The 12,972-nt window shown below is 48.6% G+C and overlaps 1 protein-coding gene across 4 annotated transcripts in view; it reads left to right on the forward strand.

Moving 5' to 3' along the window:
* Positions 1-2,231: 2,231 nt before the first annotated feature.
* The window catches only part of LOC139371223 (FYVE, RhoGEF and PH domain-containing protein 5-like), a 65,149-nt gene continuing 54,408 nt past the window's right edge, over positions 2,232-12,972 (forward strand). For 2 of the 4 annotated variants that reach the window (XM_071111433.1, XM_071111432.1), the window contains exons 1-2: positions 2,232-2,392; positions 9,683-12,515. In XM_071111433.1, the coding sequence (XP_070967534.1) occupies positions 9,733-12,515 (2,783 nt within the window). In that variant the 5' untranslated portion in view covers positions 2,232-2,392; positions 9,683-9,732. Of the gene's footprint in view, positions 2,549-9,682; positions 12,516-12,972 lie in introns of all 4 variants that reach the window. The other 2 variants (XM_071111431.1, XM_071111430.1) reach the window with 2 other exon arrangements.

The following is a 12,972-nucleotide window of genomic DNA, read 5'->3' on the forward strand; positions in this document are numbered from 1 at the left end:
AAACTTCACAGGTAATACATCTGTGACGCACAGTAAGGACACATTGTGCAATGTTTGGGAGTGTGAATAAATACCTACCAAAACAGTGGTTTCCAGTAATTGGCCTCATTACAAAAATAATGTCTGACAACTTTATTGACTGGGGACAAAAACATTGAGAACATCCAGGGCCAGTGGGTAGCAGAGCAGGTGTTACATCTGGACATGTCTAAAGGGCTGGGAACAAGTAGCTGACCCCTTTCCCTGGTCTCTTTCCTGTCTAGGGCAGTGGGGGGAAAGGAGAGGAGGGGGGCTGGGGATCGATTTGTTCTTTGACATGTTTTTCCTGGTGTCTCTGCTCCCTTTCTCTCTCTATTGCTTCGTCTGTGTTCCAGGTGGTGGGACAGAGCACTGCACACAGAGACCCTCATAGTCCAGGAAATGTGTCTTCAGTCCAAAGCATGTTTTTATAGTCTATGCTACATCTGGTGGGATATTTACCCCTGAACCCATTCTCTTGTCGGTCCACATCTATCATCTATTACACAAAGACCCATACTCCAGTAGCAAAAGAGATTTGTGAAATAATAGTGAAAACAACACGGTCAGATACAGCACTCAATACAGCACTCTCCAAAGAGAAACACAACTGACTGTGCCAACGACCAGGCAAGTGCTATCTTTAGAGGTGATTTGCCTTTTGCAGAACATAAGGGCAGGAACTGCAGCTGTGAATGTGCTACTGACACATAACATTGACCTGGCTGGCTTGAATAGTAGGCTAATATTTCATGAAAACATTAACAAGCCCATGCAAAACTACACTATGTGTAATGAGTCATATTATCATTTGAGGCTTTGTAAAAGTTAATCAGCCTATGTAAGACAATACAAACTCCACATACAGTAGCAGGTGCCAACCATTTTTCAGATAGTCTAGTCTAGAGGACCTGGATCACCTACTGTGGCCTAATATATCTGCAACACACAGTGCTTTCTGCACCAAGCCATCTGGATTGGGGAGTTTGCAATGTGTAACACATGACATGCCTCTGCAGTCCATAGGCCAACCCACTGGGCACAGATGTCAATTCAATGTGTATTCCACTTTGGGTCAATTTCATTTCATTGAAATTATGTGGAAACAACACTGATTCAACCAGTGTGTGGCCAGTGGGAAGTGCTCTCCAGCGATTGAACAAAGGTGATTATTCTATTGTACTTTCCTCCATTCACCTCTGACGGTAATATATCCAGGAGGATCAGCTACAGTGTCTGACCTTCTAGTTTGTAGAAGAAAAAAAATAAAGAGGCTAAATTTGACCCTCCCAACCTGTGGGTGTTTAACCAGCGATGTTAGCTGGCAAATCAGGGGCCCCAGGTGGCTGACGATTCCAGCTTCCCCTTGTGTCTCGGGATGTCTCTGTGTCCTTGAGCAGCCCATGCTTGAGCCCAGATAGAGGTTACTGAAAGTTTGGCTTTCCTTGAGCCTTGAGGAATGTACACAGCACCACTCAATCAGACGATATTAGCATACCTAAGGGGTTAACGTTGTCAGCCTTGTCCATCTGTTGCTAAGGAAGGGTTGCCTGTTGTGCGGGAAACAGGGAGAGCGGTTTCCTGTTATGTAGAGCGGTTTTTAAAGGGTTGCTTTTCTCCAATCATGCAACAGATGCCCATCCAGAAAGCCGGGCCAATAGCAAAAGCTTTTGGTGTCCTACAGAAACTGTTTTTAGAAACTGTTTTTGGGGACTTTAGAGTTCCTAGTAGTCTGGAAATGTTTGAGGGACAAATACTGTATGTTCTGGAATATTATAGTAGGTCTTACAACACAAGTTTATCATGACTCATACATATTGGAAAACGATTTTGCTGACAGAGTTCTCAGACCTATCTCACATTCAATTTGTATTAATTATATATCAATTTCAATAAAGATATCAATATTGAAAAGGAACGTTTGTTTTCTTATTTAATAATAAGTTAATAATTAGAGACACTATGAAACCACAGATTCCAAAAATATCCACTTAATGTGACTGTGATCAATGCCTCATATAGCCTTGTATACTCACACATCTAATACATCCAACTCTGTCTCAAATACATACATCAAAGGTTAATGCATTAATTTATGGTGTACATACAGTATATAGCTATTGAAATTTGAAATGTCTACTTTTTAATGATCTGAATGTAGATTAAGTGGGTTTGGGCAGTGGTCCTTGTCCGCGCGATAGCCCTTCCTCCTCATCAGGAACTGCGAGAGAGCACCTCCCTTCACGAGCGCACCAGTCGCCCATCACGAGCGCACCAGTCGCCCATCGGATGCAAGCTATGTGGACAAACCGCTGCTACCTTGACGGAGAAATCCTCGACAAGTAGCGAACACTTGGATAAACAGCGAGAGAAGGTTGTGAACTTTTGAATTTAGACGACTTGAATACTTTCAACATGAATTGGGGATAAGTTTCTAGAACCTGTGGATACATGTGGCGATTGTTTCCTGCTTGTGAAAAATATATGGATATATGTTGCTATGGTGGATGATGTTCCAAAATGAACCCAGGTACTGTATGTAATAATATTCATGTAGCGATGCGCATTCAATAAAATTGAGCTGCTATAGACTACTCATCCACCCAGTGTATCCACATAAAGGATGCTCCAAGTGTGTGTGCGTGACATAGAGAATTTCTCTATTTTGTGTTCACAACAAATTCACCTTTTCCTACACCACTTGAAATAGCATTGGATAAATTAAATGTAATTTAAAAAATCATTGCAGCATCATAGACCAAACAGGTACACAGTTTAGATTCGTTTTTATTTATTTGTATTACTTTTTCTTTGAGAGATCGCCTAATAGGGGGTCAGATCACTCTGGGTGAGAGAACAGCTATTGCGGAATAAAATTCAATGAGTAGTGATGGGTAGTGAAGGCACTCACCAGTGTCATCATGGATGTCCTGCAGCAGCCTATAGAGTGATTCATGTGGCATGTTATACTGTATGACCGATGATGTGATTATTTATTCAACTTTTGAGGTGAACCCAAAGATCTACTGCATTTCTACTGCACTGTGATGATTGGCCTATTTACTGTGTAGTTTATAGAAATATTGTTATTATTTGATGGGTGACATTTCATGATTCCCTCACAGTCTGAGATCATATCATGTGAGCTTGGCAGAGTCAGGGTCCCAGTGTGTATTTTTCATTTGTTTTTTAAACATTTGTTTTAATTGAATTCTTGTTGCATAATTCATATCCTGTTGTTTGCAGAGGGACTTAGTGGGATGTTTGTTTTTTCTCCGTTGTATTGTTCTTTGACACACTGAAAGGACCTTTTCAGCAAAAGTGTGTGTGTGTCAGGGGAAAAATGACAAGAAGGAAGTCCATTTGTGTGAGAATTTGTACTCCTAGAAGGGTTCATGAAGGAGTAAGGGTGCGCTGTTAATGTCCTTTCCTCATGGACTTCCTGCGTGGAGTCCTCAAGGGGTGTCTGCTGGAATAGTTTATTAGTGGTGTTGGAAAACAACAATGAGAGAGAGCGAGAGACAGACAGACAGACAGACAGACAGACAGACAGACAGACAGACAGACAGACAGACAGACAGACAGACAGAGGCAGAGAGATGACAAGGAGTGAGAGAGCATAATGCCCGCAGGGTTTAATAAGTTTTGTTTCACGACAGGTACTAAATTACAGGAAGAGGGTAAGTTTTGTTTCACGACAGGTACTAAATTACAGGAAGAGGGTAAGTTTTGTTTCACGACAGGTACTAAATTACAGGAAGAGGGTAAGTTTTGTTTCACGACAGGTACTAAATTACAGGAAGAGGGTAAGTTGTATGTCATAACAGGTACTAAATTACAGGAAGAGGGGTAAGTTGTATGTCACAACAGGTACTAAATTACAGGAAGAGGGTAAGTTGTATGTCACAACAGGTACTAAATTACAGGAAGAGGGTAAGTTGTATGTCACAACAGGTACTAAATTACAGGAAGAGGGTAAGTTGTATGTCACAACAGGTACTAAATTACAGGAAGAGGGGTAAGTTGTGTGTCACAACAGGTACTAAATTACAAGAAGAGGGGTAAGTTGTGTGTCATGAAAAGACTTAACAACCAGTCAGCTATCTTTGACAGGTTCTCCATCCTTGAATTGTACTAGTTATTGAAAGCAAATAGCTAGAAAACACTTGACTTGACTGTAAGCTACATGCATGCAGTGCCTGAGTCTCAAAACATGGGACTTTGATATAGGTGAAATACAATAAAACTGGGTTGTGTCTGTCATGTTGTGTCTTGTCTCTGTCCTTTCCCTTCACCCTGTCTCCCTCTGCTGGTCGTTGTTAGGTTACCTTTTCTCCCCCGCTTTCTCCCAGCTGTTCCTTGTCTCCTCTAACTACCCATTCACCCCGTTTCCCACCTGTTCCCTTTTTCCCTCTGATTAGGTCCCTATATCTCTCTCTGTTTCTGTTCCTGTCCTTGTCGGATTCTTGTTTGTGTTTCATGCCTGAGCCAGACTATCGTCATGTTTGCTGTAACCTTGTCCTGTCCTGTCGGAATCTGCCGGTCTATCTGAGCCTACCTATGTTTGGTTATTAAAGAAGCTCTGTTTAAGTTAGTTCGCTTTTGGGTCCTCATTCACTCACCATAACAGAAGAATCCGACCAAGAATGGACCCAGCGACTTCGGATCCTCTCCACTCAGCCGTCGGGATCCAGGGAGCGATGCTAGGCAGACACGAGCAGGAAGTGTCTGCTGCTCGACATGCCGTTGAGACCCTGGCCACCCAAGTCTCCAACCTCACAGAACAGGTTCACCATCTCCGCCTCGATCCACCGGCCACTTCCAGGGCTTTCGAATCTCCGGAGCCCAGAATCAATAACCCGCCGTGTTACTCTGGGGAGCCCACTGAATGCCGCTCGTTCCTCACCCAGTGTGATATTGTGTTTTCTCTCCAGCCCAACACTTACTCCAGGAGCACTGCTCGTGTCGCCTACGTCATATCTCTCCTTATGGGACGGGCTCGTGAGTGGGGCACGGCAATCTGGGAGGCAAGGGCTGAGTGTACTAACCAGTATCAGGACTTTAAGGAGGAGATGATACGGGTTTTTGATCGATCTGTTTTTGGGGAGGAGGCTTCCAGGGCCCTGTCTTCCCTATGTCAAGGTAATCGATCCATAACAGACTACTCTATTGAGTTCCGCACTCTTGCTGCCTCCAGTGGCTGGAACGAGCCGGCTTTGCTCGCTCGTTTTCTGGAGGGTCTCCGCGCAGAGGTAAAGGATGAGATTCTCTCCCGGGAGGTCCCTTCCAGCGTGGATTCCCTGATTGAACTCGCTATTCGCATTGAGCGACGGGTTGATCTGCGTCACCGAGCTCGTGGAAAGGAGCTCGCGTTCTCCGTTGCCCCCCTCTCCGCATCACTACCATCTTCCTCTGCCGGCTCGGGAGCTGAGCCTATGCAGCTGGGAGGTATCCGCATCTCGACTAAGGAGAGGGAACGGAGAATCACCAACCGCCTCTGTCTCTATTGCGGTTCTGCTGGTCATTTTGTCACTTCATGTCCAGTAAAAGCCAGAGCTCATCAGTAAGCGGAGGGCTACTGGTGAGCGCTACTACTCCTGTCTCTCCTTCAAGATCCTGCACTACCTTGTCGGTCCATCTACGCTGGACCGGTTCGTCAGCTTCCTGCAGTGCCTTAATAGACTCTGGGGCGGAGGGCTGTTTTATGGACGAGACCTGGGCTCGGGAACATGACATTCCTCTCAGACAGTTAAGGGAGTCCACGGCCTTGTTCGCCCTGGATGGTAGTCCTCTCCCCAGGATTCAGCGTGAGACGCTACCTTTAACCCTCACTGTTTCTGGTAATCATAGCGAAACCATTTCTTTTTTGATTTTTCGTTCACCTTTTACACCTGTTGTTTTGGGCCATCCCTGGCTAGTTTGTCATAATCCTTCCATTAATTGGTCTAGTAATTCTATCCTCTCCTGGAACGTCTCTTGTCATGTGAAATGTTTAATGTCTGCTATCCCTCCTGTTTCCTCTGTCTCTTCTTCACAGGAGGAGCCTGGTGATTTGACAGGGGTGCCGGAGGAATATCACGATCTGCGCACGGTGTTCAGTCGGTCCAGGGCCACCTCTCTTCCTCCACACCGGTCGTATGATTGTAGTATTGATCTCCTTCCGGGAACCACTCCCCCCCGGGGTAGACTATACTCTCTGTCGGCTCCCGAACGTAAGGCTCTCGAGGATTATTTGTCTGTAGCTCTTGACGCCGGTACCATAGTCCCCTCCTCCTCTCCCGCCGGAGCGGGGTTTTTTTTTGTCAAGAAGAAGGACGGGTCTCTGCGCCCCTGCATAGATTATCGAGGGCTGAATGACATAACAGTTAAGAATCGTTATCCGCTTCCTCTTATGTCTTCAGCCTTCGAGATCCTGCAGGGAGCCAGGTTTTTCACTAAGTTGGACCTTCGTAACGCTTACCATCTCGTGCGCATCAGGGAGGGGGACGAGTGGAAGACGGCGTTTAACACTCCGTTAGGGCACTTTGAATACCGGGTTCTTCCTTTCGGCCTCGCTAACGCTCCAGCTGTCTTTCAGGCATTAGTCAATGATGTCCTGAGAGACATGCTGAACATCTTTGTTTTCGTTTACCTTGACGATATCCTGATTTTTTCACCGTCACTCCAGATTCATGTTCAGCACGTTCGACGTGTCCTCCAGCGCCTTTTAGAGAATTGTCTTTTTGTGAAGGCTGAGAAGTGCACTTTTCATGCCTCCTCCGTCACATTTCTCGGTTCTGTTATTTCCGCTGAAGGCATTAAGATGGATCCCGCTAAAGTCCAAGCTGTCATTGATTGGCCCGTCCCTAAGTCACGCGTCGAGCTGCAGCGCTTTCTCGGCTTCGCGAACTTCTATCGTCGTTTCATCCGTAATTTCGGTCAGGTGGCCGCTCCTCTCACAGCCCTTACTTCTGTCAAGACGTGCTTTAAGTGGTCCGTTTCCGCCCAGGGAGCTTTTGATCTCCTCAAGAATCGTTTTACATCCGCTCCTATCCTTGTTACACCTGACGTCTCTAGACAGTTCGTTGTCGAGGTTGACGCGTCAGAGGTGGGCGTGGGAGCCATTCTTTCTCAGCGCTCCCTCTCTGACGACAAGGTCCACCCATGCGCGTATTTTTCTCATCGCCTGTCGCCGTCGGAACGTAACTATGATGTGGGTAACCGCGAACTGCTCGCCATCCGGTTAGCCCTAGGCGAATGGCGACAGTGGTTGGAGGGGGCGACCGTTCCTTTTGTCGTTTGGACTGACCATAGGAACCTTGAGTACATCCGTTCTGCCAAACGACTTAATGCGCGTCAGGCGCGTTGGGCGCTGTTTTTCGCTCGTTTCGAGTTCGTGATTTCTTATCGTCCGGGCTCTAAGAACACCAAGCCTGATGCTTTGTCTCGTCTCTTCAGTTCTTCAGTAGCCTCCACTGACCCCGAGGGGATTCTCCCTGAGGGGCGTGTTGTCGGGTTGACTGTCTGGGGAATTGAGAGGCAGGTAAAACAAGCGCTCACTCACACTCCGTCGCCGCGCGCTTGTCCTAGGAACCTTCTTTTCGTTCCCGTTCCTACTCGTCTGGCCGTTCTTCAGTGGGCTCACTCTGCCAAGTTAGCCGGCCACCCTGGCGTTCGGGGTACGCTTGCTTCCATTCGCCAGCGTTTTTGGTGGCCCACCCGGGAGCATGACACGCGTCGTTTCGTGGCTGCTTGTTCGGTCTGCGCGCAGACTAAGTCCGGTAACTCTCCTCCTGCCGGCCGTCTCAGGCCGCTTCCTATTCCCTCTCGACCGTGGTCTCACATCGCCTTAGATTTTGTCACCGGACTGCCTTCGTCAGCGGGGAAGACTGTTATTCTTACGGTTGTCGATAGGTTCTCTAAGGCGGCCCATTTCATTCCCCTTGCTAAGCTTCCTTCTGCTAAAGAGACGGCACAAATCATCATCGAGAATGTTTTCAGAATTCATGGCCTTCCGTCAGACGTCGTTTCGGACAGAGGTCCGCAATTCACGTCTCAATTTTGGAGGGAGTTTTGCCGTTTGATTGGGGCTTCCGTCAGTCTCTCTTCCGGCTTTCACCCCCAGTCTAACGGTCAAGCAGAACGGGCCAATCAGACTATTGGTCGCATCTTACGCAGTCTTTCTTTTCGCAACCCTGCGTCTTGGTCAGAACAGCTCCCCTGGGCAGAATACGCCCACAACTCGCTTCCTTCGTCTGCGACCGGGCTATCTCCTTTTCAGAGTAGCCTCGGGTACCAGCCTCCGCTGTTCTCATCTCAGTTCGCCGAGTCCAGCGTCCCTTCCGCTCAGGCTTTTGTCCAACGTTGCGAGCGCACCTGGAAGAGGGTCAGGTCTGCACTTTGCCGTTATAGGACGCAGACTGTGAGGGCTGCTAATAAGCGTAGAACTAAGAGTCCTAGATATTGTCGCGGTCAGAGAGTTTGGCTCTCCACTCAGAACCTTCCCCTTAAGACGGCTTCTCGCAAGTTGACCCCGCGGTTCATTGGTCCGTTCCGTATTTCTCGGGTCATTAATCCTGTCGCAGTTCGACTTCTTCTTCCGCGATACCTTCGTCGCGTCCACCCGGTCTTCCATGTCTCCTGTATTAAGCCCGTTCTTCGCGCCCCCGCTCGTCTTCCCCCCCCCCCCCCCCCCCATCCTTGTCGAGGGCGCACCCATCTACAGGGTCCGCAGGATTTTGGACATGCGTCCTCGGGGCCGTGGTCACCAGTACCTTGTCGATTGGGAGGGGTACGGTCCTGAGGAGAGGAGTTGGGTTCCCTCTCGGGACGTGCTGGACCGTGCGCTGATCGAGGATTTCCTCCGTTGCCGCCAGGTTTCCTCCTCGAGTGCGCCAGGAGGCGCTCGGTGAGTGGGGGGGTACTGTCATGTTGTGTCTTGTCTCTGTCCTTTCCCTTCACCCTGTCTCCCTCTGCTGGTCGTTGTTAGGTTACCTTTTCTCCCCCGCTTTCTCCCAGCTGTTCCTTGTCTCCTCTAACTACCCATTCACCCCGTTTCCCACCTGTTCCCTTTTTCCCTCTGATTAGGTCCCTATATCTCTCTCTGTTTCTGTTCCTGTCCTTGTCGGATTCTTGTTTGTGTTTCATGCCTGAGCCAGACTATCGTCATGTTTGCTGTAACCTTGTCCTGTCCTGTCGGAATCTGCCGGTCTATCTGAGCCTACCTATGTTTGGTTATTAAAGAAGCTCTGTTTAAGTTAGTTCGCTTTTGGGTCCTCATTCACTCACCATAACAGTGTCTGTCTGTGCATGTCGTTTTTGGATGAACATTAACTGATGATCATGCCATTTAAGTGTGGAACAATACATCTCTATATTCCAGTCAGGAAGATATTGTTCCTACAGTGTGTTCCCTATGGCTTTGTTGTTTTCCCAGTAGATAGCCATCTGCATATCATAGAGTTTGAGACAAATCTGCAGTTTTTCTCTTTACAAATAAAAACAAAGGCTAAGGGATTGCTTTTTATATATCCATTCAACCAAAATTCAACCAAATGTTTAAAAGGGTATGGAAATATGATTCTAGGTAGGTATTGCACCTTCATCTACTACTTCACTTACTAATGAGGTTGAACATTGCAATTGGACTGAAATTAATCATACTTTTCGCTCCTTTTCATTCCAGATTTACAGAAGCGACTCCAAGTTCCCCAACCAAAGATCCGCAATCACCTAATGATCAAGGTACAGTCCAAACTGATGTCAAAGCCTTGTCCCTCTACCCGGGGTCCCAAACCTCCCATCGCCCCAAAGCCCAGACCCTCCTTATCTGAGACAGAGCAAGAGGAGGAGCAGTGCCCCCCTCACGGTCTGAGCAATGGAGACCTGACCTCCTCAGAGGAGGAACCTGAGGACCCTCAGGAGGTGGCAGAGGACCACGTAACTCACCCCACAGAACACAACCAGGAGGAAGCAGAACCAGAAGAAAACCTCAATGACATCAGAGATGATGAAGGGGGGAGTGAACAGGAGGAGAAGGGAGATGAGGTAGAGAGAGAGGGAGAGGCGTTGACCGATGCAGCCCCATTGGATAACACTAGTGCTACTGACACTCACATTGCAGTAGAGGAGGAAAACTCTAAAGAAACAGATGACTTGAACCTTGAGAGTGACAGTAATGACACATCTGTGGACCCTGAAGATGTTTTGATGCCGTGTCTCTCAGAGTGTGAGAGAGGGAATGAAGAAGCAGAGTGTGTCAAAGAGTGGAGGGAGGAAGAAAATATTTTATCTGAAGAGACTGAAACAGCCGAGGAGCCTACTGGATGTCCAGAAGATGATGCAGAAGAACCAGATACAGAGGATTATGATCATGGGAACTTCCCTAGTCAACCTGCCGCAGACACTAACAGTGGGCTTGAAGATGAGGACAGATCCCCTGGTGGATATTTGCAGTGCAAGGTACCCACTGATGAGGCTGAGGAAGAAGCAGAGGTTCTCTCACTGGGAGCACACTGCTGTACACACACACCCGTCTGTGAAGACTATCCCTACGACGTGATTGGCCCTTCAGATGAGCCTGTTTACACATGTGACGCTGGTGAGCCCGGTGACACAGGCGTGTGGCAGCCCGAGCGTGCCACCAAGGACCCCTCTGGGCGTTTCCGTTTCTCTGGCAGCACGGAGGATATGTTTGGGCCTTACTCTGTCATTGAGGCGGTGCCTGCTGACAGGATTCGCACCACTGAGCCTGATGTGAATCACGACGATATATGCTGTGGTGACAAACCACACACTCCAAAGGAGATGGACACAGCAGGCACCTTTAACCAAGAGCCTTATTATGTGTCATCAGACGACGTGGCAGAGCTAGAGGATAAACAGAAACTCCCAGAAGAGTGTGAGGTCCAGGACAGTCCTGAGCAATCCACCCAAGACAGAGAAACAGCTAAGGAGGCTATGGATGAATACGCAGACATCGATGACTCCCTCTGCCCAGAGGGCCATGACTTTCAGCATCTGGAGGGTGCATCATCAGAGGACTATGTGGAGATTGGGGACGATGATGAGACGGATGACACCGAGAGGAAGCAGATCAGAGGCAGGAGTATGAGAGAGAGAACAGCCAAGCGTGAGCAGGCTTTCTCCAGCCAGCGGAACAGCTGCCAGCCCCGTCTCAGGCTGTGTAACATCACAGTGCCAGCAGACCTGGACCGGACACGGACCCCAGAGCTCACCAACAGGGTGGTGTTCGCCCACACCACAGAGGCCTTCGAGGAGGACATTGAGGAGCTGGACGGCCACATCGTGCCTTATTACGAGGACTCCAACTCAGATAGTGAGGAGCACATCTATGAGGAGGCTGGCTTTGACTCTGAGGGGGAGAACTTTATCTCTAAGAGCATTGTGACGCGGTCACGCTCCTACTCTGGGAAAGTTCCGGGTTATGTCCCTGAGACGGTTCCTGAGGAGACATCAGAGTACCAGAGTACTCATGACTACTGTACTGTGGCCTTAAACCAAAATGGAGAACCTCTGGTACGTCCTGAGCAGCCTGAGATCAACAGACTCATCCCATCTCTGAAGCCACGCCGCTTCCTACTATACCCACGCTCATACTCCGTAGAGGGTCAAGAACTGTCATCAGGCGCTCACACTGAGGCTGACCAATCGCTGAAAGAGGAAGACAGGATAAAAAGGACAGATGACACCCTCTATCTGCCATGTGTTGTCACTTCTTCAGGAAGCATTTCTCAACAGAGCCACCAGTCATCCAGCAGCATTTCCACGCCAACTTCTCTGGTGGACATTCCACCTCCCTTTGAATTGGATTACATCACCAAAAGACCCGTCACTAAAAGCTCCCCATCCCTCCTGATCAGCGTCTCTCCTGAGTCCACAGACAACAAGCCCAAGAAGCAGAAGTCCTCATTCAAGCGCTTCCTGGCCCTGAAGTTCAAGAAGAAAATGGACACTAAAGGCTTTGGTGATGGTAGCAGCCGCTCCTCGCGCTCCTCCTCTGAGTCCAGCCACCACGGGCCAACAAGAATCCTGGACCTAGAGCGCAGGAGCACTGGCTCCCCTCAGCCCCAGTCCCAGTCTCGCATGGTGAAGCCCCAGCAGCGTCCTCCAGACCTGCCCTCAACCTTCCTGCCCTACAAAGATCACAGGAAAGGAGACCCTAAAGCCTACGGAAGCAGGGGCGTGTCCAGGGTAGAGTCCTTCGAGGAGCGCTCCCGTCGCCCCCTCATGCCCCTCCCCCTGACCAAACCCCGCTCTATCTCCTTCCCCAATGCAGACACATCAGACTATGAGAACATCCCAGCTATGAGCTCTGACTATGAGAACATCCAGATCCTCCCTGGAGGGAGACCCACCAGATCCATGACTGTCACAGAGTTCTTTGAGGACCCCAACCGCATGGTGGCCCCCTCTAATGACAACGATGGCTATGTGGATATGAACAGCTTCCCTGGGATCGACAGCAAACCCCAGTCACCTGAGCAGGAGCCTGAAAGGTACAGTAATTTGTTATACTCTCGAATGTTGGGCCTCTTCAGTGATTGTCTGAACTGAATTACCAGCACATGAACAAAATGCCTCTCAATTTCATACAGTCTGCAGAGAGGGCTCTTCCCCATAGTACTCTGCACACACTGTTTTCTAGTGAACTGGTTTGACCAGGCTCCTTCAGTTCAACATTGCAATCTCCAGACCAGCTGAGAGATAACTGTAGCTAAAATGAACAGTGGGCTCCTGGCTGACCACACTTCTCTTTTTTGGAGAGTGTTGTGTTCTGTGAGAGATGAGCAGCCTGCTGTGCGGAGGCTCATTGGGTTTGGGAAGATGGACAATGCTTGTGGGAGAGCTGATCCCACTTTGTCATTTTCTGGATTTCAAGGTCACACCTGGTGTTGGTTTCATATGTCTTTTGAGGGGATGGAATAGCTCACAGACACTGAACACTGTAGACAG

Source organism: Oncorhynchus clarkii, chromosome 17 (genome assembly GCF_045791955.1).
Source record: "Oncorhynchus clarkii lewisi isolate Uvic-CL-2024 chromosome 17, UVic_Ocla_1.0, whole genome shotgun sequence".
Classification (NCBI taxonomy): Eukaryota; Metazoa; Chordata; class Actinopteri; order Salmoniformes; family Salmonidae; genus Oncorhynchus; species Oncorhynchus clarkii.